At 42.8% G+C, this 17,397-nt stretch overlaps 1 protein-coding gene across 1 annotated transcript in view; it reads right to left on the reverse strand.

Moving 5' to 3' along the window:
- Window positions 1-549: 549 nt before the first annotated feature.
- The window catches only part of pip5k1ca (phosphatidylinositol-4-phosphate 5-kinase, type I, gamma a), a 51,174-nt gene continuing 34,326 nt past the window's right edge, over window positions 550-17,397 (reverse strand). The window contains exons 11-17 of the mRNA XM_083970863.1: window positions 16,035-16,119; window positions 14,364-14,525; window positions 13,780-13,921; window positions 13,559-13,591; window positions 13,145-13,264; window positions 9,976-10,243; window positions 550-3,564 (exon numbers count right to left, since the gene is read on the reverse strand). Of these exons, the coding sequence (XP_083826989.1) occupies window positions 3,562-3,564; window positions 9,976-10,243; window positions 13,145-13,264; window positions 13,559-13,591; window positions 13,780-13,921; window positions 14,364-14,525; window positions 16,035-16,119 (813 nt within the window). The 3' untranslated portion in view covers window positions 550-3,561. The remainder of the gene's footprint in view (window positions 3,565-9,975; window positions 10,244-13,144; window positions 13,265-13,558; window positions 13,592-13,779; window positions 13,922-14,363; window positions 14,526-16,034; window positions 16,120-17,397) is intronic.

The following is a 17,397-nucleotide window of genomic DNA, read 5'->3' on the forward strand; positions in this document are numbered from 1 at the left end:
TGCAATCAATCATTATTTGGCTCCATTTCTCAACATTACTATGAAATTGACCGTTATTCCTAGGCTATTTCTAGACATTATGCAATTAATTGTTATTTCTTGGCATTATCACGTAATTAACTGCCTGTAAATTAAAGGGTTACCGTGACATCAATAAAAAGCTCTTTGCTTGTGCATATTGCTATTTTAAATCATGCTGAGCCGAGTACCCAATTCCTGCAAATGAAACTTATGCCTTGCAAAACCAACCAGTTAAGTGATCAAAAATTGTATTGTATGTATCGTGTTAGATGTATGATGACTTGACTAAGGAGTTAATAAAAAAATATAACATGACATTATCTCCATGGACAACAATTCATAGAACTGCTTTATTTTGTATTCATTCTGATTGAGTCCAAACACACACACATACAGCCATCTATTTATCCTCACGTATAAATAGATGAATATACACAGATATACATAAATACATATTTCTGATATGCATATTCATTTTGAAATCATGCTATGTCTCTGTAAAGGACTCTCCCTATTGGATGAGGGCACACCGCGATTTGAAAACACATACACAACACAGCTGAACAGTTGGAAGAATCCCTATTGATTTGCATGTACAGTAAAACCCACAAATCTTTCCATTTTGGATATCTTACAAAGAAACAGCTGTGGTTTATGGACCATAAATATACAGCAGCTGCATCTCAATAAACACGCTGAAGAATATGATACAGTAAATTATGTAGATTGCAATCATTTCTTGCCCAGCAGCAAAAATAAAACCAAATAAAAATAATATTCTCCGATTCAAATGGAAAATATATTTGTATATCTTTATATATGTATTTATAATTTTATGTACACATTCTCAGGAGCACAACTATGAGAAAGAAAATAAATACAACAGCACAAGTGAAAAAAATACAAATGATAGGCCTAACATGTAAAATTTTTTCAATAAGGCAATTAAAATGAACTCAAAAGCTAGACTGTACAAAATATTGCTGCTATGGTCTCCATCTGCTGAACACAGTGAACTGATTACAACTGGCCACTGCACATGAGAATGGACTCATCTCTATTTTACAATGTCAGACATTGATGTGTCCTCTCTTACACACAAACACATAGAAACATACCAACCCACAGAAGAAACGGCTTCTGGAGTTAGATTCTAAAAAATCGCTTTGTTGAACTTGAACTTAAGTCGTAGTTGAGAGTCCTAAGATGTTAGCCACAGAGAGACGACAGTAAACACTAACCATACAATGAACCGTGATTGACTTCACCAACACACACACTCACGCACACTCTTGATATCCTTAAAATAAATACTTTCTAAATATCAGCCTGTGTGAGCAGAAACTCCTTTATATACCAACTGAAAAAGTGTAATAATGTGATGTCATGTTTATTTGGCCTCTATCACTAGTTCGTCTTCAGGTCCTCTTTACAAGTGCTAACAACATTCAACCCACTTACAAACTGCTGTGTCTCACCAAGTCATCACTGCGACGCACTGTGTTCATTCAAATATACAGATAACAGGTACGATATTGACTGCAAATACTACAACTGATGTTCTACATCTACAAACATCTGAAATGTCTAGTCAGTGGATTTCCGATAGTGAGGAGGTGAGGGGACCAGATACAGCGAATTTCACCAATATGCTGATTATTCCTCCACCTAAAAACAAAACAAAACCAAAAAAAAAGTGGAATTTGCCGTTAAAAACAATTTGTGCGTCTTGTCCAAAAATAGGGCAACTCTGGAAGACATTGCAACGATGTGAAGATTACTGTAATGACTGACAATGTCTGCTGCCTTAGTGTTGTAATTAATGCCGTCTGTTTTGAAGGCAATAGTTAAAAGCCTCATCCGTTTCCATAAGCGCTGTAGTGAAAAAAGTAGCAACACATGACAAATGTGATGAAAAGATAAACTACTAAAAAGCTGCAGTGATGAAATGATCATAACAAAGATTTAAGTTCTTTGGATGCAAATTGAAAAAACAAACAGCATTACAAAGTTAAAAGTACCAGTAACAATGACGACTTATAATAAAATACAAACAGACAAAATAAATTAAAGTTCACAGTAGTAAAACAACCAAAGAAACGTTCAGAAAAAAAGTAAAAACATTTGATATAAATTATTATGCTATGAATTCAACTGTTTATCTTCACTAAAGGAAATGGCATCTTTCGCTTCTGTCTTCTATAAACTAAGCTGCATATTTTCACTACTGGAAATGTGAGGATGACGTATGTCTAGAGGTTCTGTTTTGATTGGTCAAACAATGGTTATCACTGCAACTCCAGTTCTATGAGCACAAGCACAGCGCTCCAACACCTTTGATCATGCACTTCTGAGTGAGCACACTGAAATCTGCCAAGGAGGGTTGATGGTCTTATCCTGATTGGTGGAACCAGTCTTTGCACATTTTTATTAGAGTTTATGAGGTGGGAGGAGCTACTACAGGAAGTCTGACTGATTTCCTGCACGGCGTTGCTGAGTCTTGGATGGACAACATGAAACTGTCCCAGTTGAATTCTTTTTTTTTTTCTTTTAAGTATATTTTTTGGCTTTTTGGCTTTATTTGATAGCACACAGTAGAGATAGACAGTAAAGGGGGAGGCAGAGAGAGGGGGAATGAAACGGAGGACTGTAGCCTCTACATGGGGCGGCCGCTTTACCCACTGTGCCGCGCACCGCCCCTCCCAGTTGAATTCTTGGTACAAAATATGAACAACTGTGTTTTTGATACTATGTTAAGTATCATGTTCATTGATCATTCATTTCATTTGATTAAAAAAAGATCAAATGAGATGTTAATGAAAATTATACATTAATATTATGTGGTCAACTAAATGACCCAATATAAAGTTTAAAATCGATCGACTTTCAGAGTCCGGGTTAATTTTGGGTGAATTCAGGAACTAAATGTTTTGTCACAAGAGCTCTTATTTTCACCTCTATCTTCTTTTCATGAAGCAGAGACTCATGTACTGTATTGTTGTCCTTTTCATGTAGTGTTGTTCTTCAGAAACATACAGCACTGTTATGTTCTCCTTGCAACTGACACCATTAAAATGAACATTTCAACTGGGTCTTGACAGTGGGGAACCAGTAGCTCCTCTCACCTCACAACTCTAAGTGCGAGTGAGTGTGACGGCCCTTTTAGAGCCTGTTGGAGGGCTGTGCTTGTGTGAAACAGAACACACAGTAAGTTTCTTCTGTCTTTCATGTATGTCAAACATATAAGACTACGGCCTTATACGCACTATGTCACACATACACATATTAAATCGATATAATTTTCATTTGTTAAGGGTGAAAGGCAGGGATGGTAGGAAATCAGTGATGTTGTCACTGCCAGGATTTTTTTTTTCCCCCTCTGGTTTTCAGTCACTTTCTCCCTCAGTGTGTTCAGTTTCTGTATGCATGTTTAAAATCCTGGCTCAGACAGAGATCTTGCTGCTACCGCTGAGATCTGGACTTCAGACCGACGAGTCCTCTCCACTGAGACGTTCGCTCCTCTCTGCCAGAGAACACGGTTTACTGTTGAAGACACACACACACACACACAAGGAATGTATTAGACAAGAGTGTCCGCGTTATACACACATCGATGTCCACAGGGTGTAAAATTGTGTATTTTTGACTAAGGCGGCTAAACAAATTGCATTTCTAGAAGAAAGTGAAAAAAGGAAAACAGAATGGGTGAAGCAAGGAGAAAAAAACCTTGCACACCTGAAAATAGAAAAAGTCAAGATGCACAGTGTTCATGCATCACACATTAAAGTGATTACAGAGTGAAAGTCTGTGAACCCTGTGGGCTGTGTCAGAGTCGCTCACATCTTCTTATGATTTAATGGAATATATTGGATCATAATGCTGTAAAGTAATGATGTCCTGAGCCAAAATGAAATATTTTAATTTGTCGACCCTACGTATATCATGTAATTGAGCTCACTGGGTTGGATGTGACTCACAGCAGCAGAGAGTCTGGTGGTATGGTAGTATTTAAACTGCAGAAGGAAGTACTGCTTTCTTTTCAATAAGGCCGACGTCTTTTATATTCATCACAAGTTAATTAAAAGTCTGATTAGAGCATCATGTCTAATGTGATAAAAAGATGAAAAACAAAATGAGTTGGAGAGAAAAAAAATATTAATGCCTGATCACATCTAATCAGAGGATAGCGTATGGGCAAATGCTGCTACACTGAACAAAGTAGACCAGCAGCCTGCCAAGGACAAACTCATAAAACTTCTAAAGGAAAATAGTCAGAGCCAAGAATTGGTTCATTGGTGAGTCATTTCCATTTTGACCCATGTCTCTAATTTGTCAGATTTCCCAAAGCTCTGTCTGGGTTGAGAACATTTGATTTGTATTTTAACACCGAAAATACATTTTTGACCCCGAAAACTTTCAGTAAGTAAGTAAACTCATAGGACCAGAAGCACATTAGATCAATGTGTTATTACATCTTCAAAAACATCATACACGTGGCCTAAAACTGAAGGAAACAACTGGGGACCAATTGTTTGATGAACATGTTCTGTGCGATGTGACTCATCTGTAAGTTGACTGAACTCATTCTAACTGTGAAAATCTAACGACATGAGCTGTGGGAGTCTGGAGATGCATGAGTGTGATGGCTCCACACAGGCCGATGCAGTAACACGGTGTAGTAAACTGTGAGCAGCCTGTTGTTGGAGGGACACAAGATGGCCGGCTGTGGACTAAATGGTCATGCAAGGCAGCCACTGACCATTTCCACCCACTTATCAATGAGGATGGAGAATGCTGTAATGCAGGGATTGGTTTTTGGACACAGACCAAGCCTACCCTTGTAGTAATAACAGACTTTGGGACTTGAGAAGCTTTTTCTAGAATTAATGTAGAAGCTTCTTATACGGGGTTAAAGGTCAATACCGGGCAAGTTCAACCCGGAGCTATAGTTTCCTAGTATTTTAGGTCTAAAAGAATGAATGTGAAGATTGAAGATGTCTCCTGTTATGCAGTAGTTCTGTCTGTCCCCGCATCTCCACAGCAGCGTATAATGGGAGCAGACTGATCTTACACTGTTTAGGCTATTTACATCCCACAAAACCGCATTTTATTTCCACAGACAACGTCAGATGGCTATTCAAACCTACACCAAGGGGTTTGTTTACTTCAAGAAAGCCGACATGTTTGTAAACGGAGCTGTAATACAAAGTCTCGTGCGAAGCTCCCGTTTGTTTTTATCAGCAAAGGAATATCAACTCACAGCCACAACGTCTTCATGTCGACAAACATGTCGGCTTTCTTGAAGTAAACAAACCACTCAGTGTATGTTTGAATAGCCACGAAAAAATATGTGGTTTTGTGGGATGTAAACAGCCTAAACAGTGTAAGATCGGTCCGCTCCCATTATACGCTGCCGTGGCAATTCGGGGACAGACAGCGTCTGCGTAACAGGAGCCATTAAAAAGAAAATCTTGAGATTCATTCTATTAGACCTAAAATATTAGGAAACTACAGCCCCAGGTTCAATTTACCCAGGATTGTCCTTTAAGCTACAACTTTCTATCCTTGTTGTGATGGATGAAAGATCACCACCACACAGCGCTGGTCTAGGACTGAATTTATTCCTCGACTGAGGAGATTTTTCCTGTGCTGTATATTTTAGTCCGATGCTTCTCACTTACTGTCTCTCTTTCCCAATCCCCATCTGGCAGGGCCTTAGACTCTGAGCCATAGTGTAGCGGAGAGTACACCCAGGTCCTGTCCTCTGGAGGCTGTTTTTACACACCCACCACAGCAGAGGGGGCCAGAGGGACAGAGGAAAGGCCAGAGGCACAGAGACAAGCAGCAGGGGCAGGCAGGAGAGAAAGACACAGGAGATCACAGGAGAAGAGAGGACAAGACAGGAAATGAAAATTAGGGATGCATAAAGGAGGAAATGTTGCTGAGACACATTGAAAGTGTGAATCTGACATAGAGAACAAATGTTAAAAGTCTTTAAAAGGATGTGGTAATCCTTTCAGCAGTTAGCAGACTCAAACAAAGATGTTACGCATTACCAAATAACTGGCTGTGCTGTTAATATGATGGATCTTACTGACGTGTGTATGAATCATATGTCTGTTCAGCCCCATGTGGACTAGCTCCGGGGACGCAAAGTGAGGTGTAGAGAGAGAGAGAGAGAGAGAGAGAGAGAGAGAGAGAGAGAGAGAGAGAGAGGGGGATGAGTCGATGCATCAGCCAAAAGGGGGAGGATGAGGGGTGGGAATCGGGAGGTTGGAATGGGAAGAAAGCCAGGATGCCAGGACAGTCAGACACAGAGAGCATCCTCGGTCGAAGCAAAAACACGACAACAACAGGATGTTTGATTTTTTTTTTCCTTTCCAACAAGCAGACGTGCTCTTTCCACAGAGTCTGTGAAAGCTTCAGGAGCTTCCCTGTCGCTGCTGGTACCAGCCCCTTTAAAAGAGAGAAGCAGCTGCAACGCGGTACATCGGCGGAGTGGGATGATGTTGAACACACACACACACACACACACACACACACACACACACACACACACACACACACACAGCCTATATACAAACATACACCCACACACACACTGGAGCTAACACACAATTCACACAGGTGCAAAGAGGAAGGAGGCGGACTGTCAGTGAGCGAGGAAACAAATTAAAAGAAAATTATCACAAGATTAAAAGAAAGACAGACACCCCCAATTTAATTTAGAGGTTGTCTTGTCTTGTCTTTGTTCACCCTCCTGTCTTCAACAACACAGGGAGCTGCAGAGTAGGCATTGTTTGGTTTTAGTTTCAGCACAATCGCAAACACCTTCAGTGAATAAACCACAAATCATGACAAGTGGTACACGCCAAAAAAAAAATCTTGTTTCCTCTCAACACTGTCACTAAACAAGCGATATGCACAGAGCTGGTCTAAACCTATTACCAGGACAGCAGCAGCCAATTACCCTCACATCTCTCCTGTCACTTACGGGCCAACTGGACTGGCACGTCCTCCTCTGTCGGAGAGGAGAGACCACCACCGTCCTCCCATCAGGAAACTGACAACAACAGGCGAGCGTGACACATGATGACACAAAACAAAAAGAAACATGACAAATAGAGATGAGGGATAGAGGAGCGAGGACAGTTGATATAACACAGTAAAACAATGAAATGGGAAACATGCTGAGGTGAAAAGGTTTTTTTTTTTTTTTTTAAGAAAAAATGCCAGAACAAAGACTGCTGAGGTGAAAATGGAAATGATTGTCATGGATGGTGTGTAACCCGACGGAGACGGTCTGAATCAGTGGTGACAGACAAGACTCACAAGTCTGGCAGCCACGCTGTTTTCACATCTCCCTGCCACACAACACGCTCCTCACTCGCCACTTTCATTATGACTCATGACGACAATCAGAGGATTGAGAAAACGCAGAGGAGAGGTGGGGGGAGGCATGGATAGAGAGAGAGAGCAGTAAAGGGGGAGAAGAGAGGAGAGAATAAGAAGAAGAGATGGGAGGAGGGTGGAGGTGAAGAATGAGGGGAGATGAAGGAGAGAAGACAGGAAGAAAAACAATCAGATGTGGGAGAGCAGAGAGGTGACGGTGAGTGAGCGGAGCGGGAATCATGAAAAGTGAATGTGGAGACTGTTGATAGTGGCTGAATAATTCAGAAACAAGCCACTGTGAAGAACCTGTTAAGTGACCACGCACACACACACACACACACCTGTCACACAGTCCCTCCTATCTCAGAGCTAAATGATGCAGTGTTTTCCCTGGAAAAACACGATCTCAAATGCTGCCGTCTCTTGAATCAAAATTCAAACATTTCTTCTACACACTAAGTCATTTAAAGCCTTCGCAACAACTGGTTGCTCCTGTTTGTGTGGACACTAAACAGAGGCCAAGAGATAGAGGTGAGAAACTGGACTGGATTATTTTGAATCCATCTTTCCAGAGATCAATCCCTCAGTGTGCTTATAACTGAGTAGCAGAACCGTAAACCGACCAAATCCAATTATAAAACAAATTGATCAATAAACAGTGGGACAGAGTTTCCACTTTACTACAACAATAACAGACTCTAATGTACAAGGAGCAATTACGCAAGCAATGTATTTTCTTTGTCCGAGAAAACATTTCCAACAAACCCGCCCCCGGCGTCTGGAACTCCAGAACCAATTTCAGTAATAAAGGAGCAATGACACTGAAATCTTTCTTTTCTCTGTGAGCGTCGTGAACCAACACCTGAGGGCGTTAAACAATGGAAGGAGCAGCTTGAGTGGTCAGGCAGAAACCTCATTTGTGTGGGATGTCAGGGAGGAGAAGTGATGACGACGGCAAAGATAGTAAAAAAAAAAAAAAAAGAGACAGAGATGATCAAATGACAAGTTGGCTTTCTATTTTCTATTGATCTGTTTTATTAGTTGCTATTTATTTTATTTATAGTATTTTATCTTTATCATGCACTTACACTGTGATTTTATTCTATAGCTTCACTTCCACATTTGTTCGTGCTCTCTCTTACACTAGGCTGGCTTTGTAGTGTAGTGTACTGTACTGCCTCATTTGTGTTTTATTTATTTATTTTATTTCATTTTATTCTATCTATCTATCTATCTATCTATCTATCTATCTATCTATCTATCTATCTATCTATCTATCTATCTATCTATCTATCTATCTATCTATCTATCTATCTATCTATCTATCTGAATGAGCTGCTAGATGACCAAACTGAGTGATGTAGGAGAGATGTCAAAAGGTGAAATGCTCCTGTCCATTTCCCATATAAAGGTTATGTTATGTTTGTTTTTTTTCGCACTAAGGTTTGGATTTGTCCCGTGTGTCAGCAGCATATGTGGTCACTCCCTGGAGGACGCCTGCGACCACAGCGCCCGAGGCCAGTTTCTGTGTAGTGTAGTTACACCTCAGGATGTCACTTCGCCTCATGCAGCGCCACGGACCCCCTGCTGCTGTGCACAGAGAGCCAGTCTCCTCTTTTTTGAAGCATGAAGCCAGAGCCTGTCAGTCAGCTGAGAGCTCCACTAACCTGTTGGACATTAGGATTCCTCGTGCCACATTAGAGGGTGTTTGATTCCTGACAGGGGACACCCAGCAGGAGCGCAGCCAGGTGGGAACGTTTCTATCTGTAACTGTGATCAGTGGCGTCTCTCGCCAGGCTCCACCTGACACTCATACATTCATTTATAAATGTGCTTTTGGACACATTTACACCTGCTAACTGGACACTGTGAGACAGCTGCTTGTAGCAGGAGGCTCCTGCCGACTGAACTCGCGCAAATTGCAAAAACACAAAATGCGAGTGTGTGTCTGAAGGTCGTATTAAAGAGGAGCAGCAAAGTGATGGTGCACATGCCGGTATCACTCTGCAAACACACTTGTGTTTAAAGAAATTGTTTGACACATGAGGAAATATGTTTGTTTTCTTTTTGGATAAGAAGTCTGACACCACTCCTCCTGTGGCTCTGCTGTAAATATGAAGCTATAGCCTGCAGTCTACAATCATATCATATTTCCCAAAATGTCAAACATGTCCTTTAACTGGTTACACCACACACATCAAGCAGGAACTGCACACACTCTTATTCCCGTACCAGTCGGAGTCTCCACCTGTTTTTTGTGGTCCTTGTGTCAACGCCTCTGCAGGAGAGCATCACACAGCTCAGTCCAGTCACTTAACAAACCATTAACACATTGATCCTGACACTGGGATGAGTTGATGGCTAAATAAAAATAAGAAACTCAAAACGATGAGAAGTGATGAGAGCTAGTCCTCGTCTGAGATCAGTTTACATTAGTCTTCACAGCGGAACAACTTCTATAAGCATCTTAAAGTATATATATAAGAGTGTGTACGTACATGTGTGAGGCTATGTGTGTGTGTGTGTGTGTGTGTGTGTGTGTGGGGGAGGAGTTTTACTTACAAAGTAGATGTCTGTGATTGGCACGTCATCGTCATCATCGACTGAAGCCTGGCTGGTGCAGCCTGAGCCGGACACCTGGCTGGCCCTGTCCGCCTCCACCACCACCACCAGCTTAGGACTGGACGGGGCTTCCTCCGCCGCCGCGGGGGAGGGGGGAGCGGCCGAGGCAGACGAGGAGGAGGAGGGGGCCGCCGCCTCGGGTGCCGCTGAACAGTCGGACGCGGCAGCGGCAAAGGGAGCCTCGGCACCGGCTGCCTCCGGGACCTCGCTGTGGGGAAAAGCAGATGAGGGACCGATCAAAGTTCGTGATGCGCAGGCCAGTTCTGTTGTTAGAGGGATTTTTCCTCTGTTCACAGATAACGACGTCTTTGGAAAGTTGAAGTCACACTAAATCCAAAAAATATGTGTTTTGAATCCGTGTGTTTCGATTCAGATCGAGTCGAAACTGCAACTGTACACAAAGGGGTTTAAAGTTTCTTTCCTGTCTCTGTGAGCTGTGTCACATCTGCTGCTGCACCTGTTCCCCCGGGTGTCCCTATCTCCCACTGAGAAAACCCTCTTTTCGATGGTTTGTTTTTTAAAATTAGCATATCAGTCATCATTATATGAGGACCTTGTAAATTTAGGAACAAAATAAACAACCTGGTCACACACACAGACACACACAGCAGTCACAGACATCAAGAGCCTTTAATTGGGTCACTTGCCAAAAGCCACTTTCCTGCAGCAGAGCAGAGAAACAGGACCAAGCTATTAGAGTAAACTGGCTCTGATTAAAATTCAACATCTGTGTGTGTGCGGGTGTGTTTGTGGTTTTAGCTGCTTAAGCTAAGATTTGCCAGCTGGCCGTGTGCTGCCACAATCCTTCATTGTTCCTGGCCAGATCATCAACTATTAGGAAGGATTTAGACGCATCCGCAGAGCTTTCTCAGCTTCTGTGACTGTCTAGCTTAACTCCATCAGAGAAACAAACCCGTCTGGTCACCACTGAGGCAAAAAAGCAGAGTTGGCATCTCAAAGAGGGAACTGATTGGCTGAATAACACAAGAGGACAGGATGGTGGCAGTTGCCATGTAAAAAGGCTCTTTCATCTAATATCTCATTTCCTCTACATATATATCCATCTCTATCCTCCATCTTTCATTTGCTGATGCTGTCTTTGAGATTTCTCTTCTTTTCTCTCTACACATCCTCTCTTCCAACCATATTCTGACTCACTTTCAGCTCCTCCAGCTGCAGGTGAGTCGAGGTTCCTCTGTGAAGACGGATTTAATCGAGCTGCTTTCACCAACCTCCTTCCCACCAGCTCCCTCTAGACCCCCAGGCCATATGTCTAGCCACTGCCTTCTCAGCATCAGACCCAATTATTCAGTTGGTTTCCCTCAGCAGACACACCCTAATCCCCCCTGACCTCAGCCCAGCTTACAGTAAATGTAAGTCCTGCTGCTATTGCATTAAATCACCTCTGTTTGCTTCTCCTTGTGTCTTACACATCGTTTTTTAAAATACGTCTATCCTGATGCAGCTTCACTTGCATATAAAGCTGAAATGCTGACTCAATTAACCAGGATCAATTAAAAACTGGGTTAAATTATGCAAAGTGTCAGGTCGTCCTTGTAGCTTTATGGGAGCAGCCCCAGGCCAGCAGGCTTCCTGCCCCACTGCCCTACTTCTACTGGCTGGTTCCCCCATGTCAGGGCCCCTTCGGCCCCTTGTCTGCCTCGCAGTGTTACCCCATTAAAAGACAAAAAAACACACACGCTACACAGATTAACATGCATGTGCAGACTTTCATAACCCAGTTCCTGTCTAGTAGCTGCCTGCTCCTCACAGTGCCTGCAGCGTTTATCTGTCCATAACAGGGGAACCCCTGAGCCCAATAAACAAATGGGTCAGGCGGCTTTCAGTGTTCATCTGTGTGCCATCCTATAAACGGCATGTGTGTTTTATGTGTATATGGGACAGGTGAGGTGAGGTGAGGTGCGCTCATCCAACAGCTGGATAAAGCTCAGGTGAGACAGGGGCGGCAGGTTATTTATATTGCCACAGCAAACTGAGTCAAATGGATGATTGGGGTCATGGAGGGCTCGCTGCAGCTCCGCAGCTTATCTGTTCTCTACCAGCTCCCATGTCTACAGGGAGCGGACGGCAGAGCTGACTATTTTTGTCATTGTTCACGGAGAAAAGGGTACAGAGCTGTGTGTGTCATGTGTGGTCCATTTGATAAACACTGACCGACATTCAGCGTAATGGGAAGCTGCAGTGTTTGAGGCTGAGCTACATGTGACAAAATACACACTTTAAACTATGTGCATCTCAGTTTGCGGGGTAACACTCTGGACCGCTTTGGCTGAAAGCATCAGAAAAAGTAAAAACTTAAGTGAGTTTAAAAGAAAGTTTAAGCAACAAATGTTTGATCTGTACAGTAGCGGGGAGTGGGTAGTGTGTGTCTTGATGGTGTTTTGTGTGTCTATGTGTAAACCGGGGATGGAAATGTAAAAGCTTTGCTTCATCCATCCCCATTTCAAACCTTGTATTGTTATTGTATTAATATTTTATTTTATTTATTTTTGATGTTTATTTGGTTGTTCTTGTTCCTGTTGGTTGTACTGTGAATATGTTATTCTGGTTTGAAATAAATTATGGGGAAAAAAAAAAAATGAAATAGAGCAAAAAAAATAAAATAGCAAAAGTAAATCATGTGTGAACTCCTAAAAAGACACAACCACATTCAAAAATAAAACCTGCGATAAGGTGACAGAGTTTGGATGGAAATCCCATAAAACCATAAAACCTTGTTTGCTAATACTACTCAGGTAGTAAAGCAATAAAGACAAAATGACAAGAGCACGAGAACTTCACTGATGATGTTGTGTGTGTGTGTGTGTGTGTGTGTGTGTGTGTGTGTGTGTGTGTGTTATGTGTTTCTACACAGCTGGTCCACTGACAGTGAATTAGTGACTCCATCACTCACGCTTTATGTTCATATACGAGTCATATTTGAGTACTTGGTTACATGGAAACAGATCTACAACAATTACATTTATCTACCTCATGACATATTTGTAATATTTATGACTGCATGACATATTGGAGCACAGATTGTGGAAGTTATTACATTGTTGTTGTTTTTTTTACTGACATCCCATCTGCAGGGAGTTTTATGTACCTGGTTTCAGAGGAGGGCTGTGGGGCTGAGATGGTGGGCTCGCTGTCGTGTCTCTTCAGCTCCACCTCCACTGTGATGGTCTGCTGATCCTCCTCACGCACACGCAGCTCCTCCTGGGTCCTGAACACAAACAAACACATAAAGAAAAAACACGCAGAGAGGAAATGAAACACGTGTGGAAAAAACACACGCGGCCACATCTTAGCAGCAAGAAGAATAGGGCTACTCATAAACGCACCGACCAACAGTCCGACCTCGCATTTCTCCTCTAACCTCCCACCACACCCTGCAGTGTGTAACGCTGTGAAAACAGAAAGCTAGCAACCCTCAAAACATCATAAAAACAGCTGAAGGGTGAATTCTGCTCAAAAGGGGTTTATGAAGTGAAAGTAGCATTCATGGTCTCCTACTCACCTCCCGTCATGGCTGAGAGACTGGGTGTGCCTCCTGGAGACAGAGGACACAGTGTCAGAGCAAGCTGCACACAGACCTGCAGCATATTAGGTGTGGCGCCTAAAACATCCACATAAATAGCTACTGACGCAATAATCTGGGTTTCCACTGTTTAAGTTGTGATTTTAGTTGGATTTACCCGACAAAACACTGATGTCACTGTGAGTAATGTGTGTTTTTACCTGTAGCGAGGGTGCTCTGCGGTGTCAGATGGGGATCTCTCAGGGATGGACAGAGAGGTGGTGGAGGACAGAGTGGTGGCAATCGATGCTGTGGTGGCTTCTTCGAATGATGGAGGAGTACATGGAAGAAGATCTGGTCGCCCTGGGAGACAGAGTGTGAGAGAGGGAGAAAAAAATAAGATTTTCTTTTCACTAGTATCTCCACTAGCATTTACTTTTTTCCCCCCCTCTAAAGTCTGATCATGCCTCTGTAGTCCTCTGTTTCCCATGGCAACAGCTCCAACCCAATTGTTGAGCAAAGGCTGGAGAGATCAGTGGTGTAACTGTTTACAAAAGAAGACTGTAAATGACTGTCATGTCATGTGGACTGAGGCTGCACTGTGAGCTATAATGTAGTGAACTCTACACAGACTGACAGCTTAGAACTTCTCTGTGACAGCCCGCAGTCAAAGTCAAACTCTGATCCCCCCACAGTGACAGAGAGATGAAGCACTGAGGCTCCAAATTATGAATCTGTGAGCGGCCTCTGTTTTTATTCCGTGTGTCTGGTTATCTTATCCTCTGCAACTTTGTTATTTATTTACCCTCATCCTCTAGTGTTGGGAAGCTGCGAGCTCCTCTCAGGTCGTAGATGTTCTCATCCCTCTCACAGGGCAGCTGGCTGGCTGACCAGGCTGCGCCGGGACCACCGCACTTAGGCACCATCAGTGACACTCGACCCTTCTTGGATGGAGACGACTTCAGAGCTGAGGAACAAATCACATCAACAGTTTAACTTGGGAAAACATGTGTGATATTGTATGTTGCACTGAAGAATTGGTGGTTTGCTTTATCTAAAACCTTTTAAGACACCTCTTTTAGAGAACGTATGTTGCATCTCATTGTGTAGGAAATCACATATGTTTGTTTTAAAGGGATATGCCAACATTTTTTTTTAACGTGTCTTGCCTCACTCCCGAGTCCATGACAAGCAGATAGACAACATCCTTTCGACTGTGCGTGCAGTAACAAGGGAGATAGAGCCCGTATCGCCCGTAATTAGCTTAGCTCAAACGCTGGAAGAGTATAGGTAGTGTTAGCCTGCCTCCACCTAAAGTCATCAGAGAAACTCTTCAGCAACTCTAAACGGAAACTGGCGGGCCGATCTTCGTCTCAGAGCTGACAAAACTCTCCGGTAAGGCATCTTGAGTGATCAAATGCCGGTAACGGGGGGCGGTTTTTAGCTCAGTTGGTAGAGCACCCGCCCCATGTGTTGAGGCTATAGTCCTCTGCAGGCGACCCCGGTTCGAGTTCCGCGCCGAGCGGCCCTATCCTGCGTGTCATTCCCCCCCTCTCTCTGCCTCCCATTTCCTGTCTCTCTACTATCCTGTACATTAAAGGCAAAAAAGCCCCTAAAAAATAAATAAATAAAATGCCGGTAGCGGGACAGGATCGGTTTTTGGTTTTTGGTTTTGGTTCAAGCTAGCTACATCGAGGGTAGGTTAGCTTCCTATTTCAAAGTAAAAGCACAAATTCTATCGTCATGGTTTTCTGTATGTAAAGGGCAACGGGTGTTTTATTTTGTGAAAGTAACCAGAAGTGCGTTGGTCACAACGGCTAGCTTGAGTAGCACCGAATTCGTCCGAACAAAATTGTAAACAGCTGGTACTGTAGCTGTAGGTGGTTAGACAAATTAACGACACACTGCTGATCTAAATGGCTACTTTCTCACCTAAAAATGTTTGAAATGTCGATAAAGTGATATACAGTATTTACAGAGTTTAGAGCTAAAATGAAATCAGCTTCTGACTGCTGGTTTCGGCTCAGGTAGCAGGGAGGCTAACACTAGGCTACCTATACACTTCCAGCGTTTGAGCTAAGCTAATTACGGGCGATATGGGCTCTCCCTTGTTACTGCACGCACAGTCGAAAGGATGGTGTCTATCTGCTTGTCATGGACTCGGGAGTGAGGCAAGACACGAAAAAAAAAATGTTGGCGTCTCCCTTTAAGTCCTGCTTCAGTGAATTCTTTCTCTGTGAAAACATCCTTGTAAAGTGCTTCAGAGGAAAGCCGCGTGTGGATCAAATTGATGCAGTTCTCTCACATGACATGAAGCAGCACCTAATAAGGCTGTAAGCTAATGTCTCTGATTTTGCCGTCAAAGCTTGGCAGTAAAAGAGAGAAAAGCCTGGCATCTGACATCCGTGTCTGTGGCTCTTCCCTCACAGCTCAGCTTGACTATGTAAGGCAGTGTCTCCATGTGAATTCAACTCACAGGAGCTCTTCTTGAAGACATTGCTGCTCATGAACTTGAAGAAGCGATCTGCGTAGAAGCCAGGCCGGTGGACCGACACAGTGTCCTGAGCGGAGACACACAAAAAGACAAGAGAGATTAACGAGACAAGTGGTGCATGGATAAAATGATCAAAGCGGCGCTTACAGTAGATTAAACGTCTATTAGTCCCTTGGTGTCCCATTTCAGTAATTCTTTCCCTCTGGGTCAACCAGTGAGACATAACGACGGACAAAAAAAGGACAAATGATGGACAGACACGCAGTCGGATGAGGCTACGGACACGTCTCTTCATTATTTATGTGGCAGCAGACGGAGATCGCGCTGCCAGCAGACTGACAGATGACACTTGGTGTTTGGTTTAGACTGAGAGAGGACAGGATTGTTGGAGGAGACAGTCTCTTCTACACAGTTATCGTTAGCTGTTTGACTCAGCACCACTGGAGTCCACTATGAGTAACTTGTTTGAATGCATCCACGCAGCTGAGCCGACTGTATGCATCACAGAGAGAAGTGTGGAGTATCCAGCATCGGCATCAGCAGTGACGCACGGGCGGCTGTCACGGGGGTTGCTTCTTCTCCCACACATACTGTAGCTTATGTATGAGAGTATTACAGAAGAGGAGAGCGGTGTTAGTAAGCAGGGTGTGATAGAGTGAGGGCAGGAGGATTTGGCTGATTCAGTTCTGAGATCAGTTTTTCTAAACTTCTGAGTAGATAAATAGATGTGAGGTATTTCAAGGTGATGGAGCAACAGAGTAAGAGACTAGGGATGTCACGATTACTTGCTTTCACAATGAATCACGGTATTAAACGCCACAATTAATTTATCGCAATGATTCCTAAATACCTTCACTTTCCAAAAAAGATTATGTCGGCACCATCATGTGCGCCAAAGTAAAGGTAAATGCACAGATACTGGTCCAGTTACCTAATGTAACATTGAATCGGTAGGAATTTAAAAGTTTGCAGGTCATTTGTAATTAGAAAAAACAAAGAAAAAAGATTAAAATAAACTTAAACTCTTAGTAAAGATGACAGTTAATTCCCCTGGGGAATATAATTGGTCCTTTATTAATAGATACTTAAAATATTTAATTAGCTCTGTAACTATTTAGACTATATTTGATTTTACACATACATAGTGTTGGGAAATTAATGAATGCATAATAATCGTGATAATCGTAATACCGTGATTATTTCTCTGACAATAATCGTACCAAGGAAATCTATAATCGTGACATCCCCATATGAGACTCATACATCCTTAAGTGTGGAGCGAACAGTGTGTCACTATATCTACAGCAGAGACATCTGTTGTCACTTCCACTATGCCAGAATTTGG

The sequence above is a fragment of the Trachurus trachurus genome (assembly GCF_905171665.1).
Source record: "Trachurus trachurus genome assembly, chromosome: 4".
In the NCBI taxonomy this organism is placed as follows: Eukaryota; Metazoa; Chordata; class Actinopteri; order Carangiformes; family Carangidae; genus Trachurus; species Trachurus trachurus.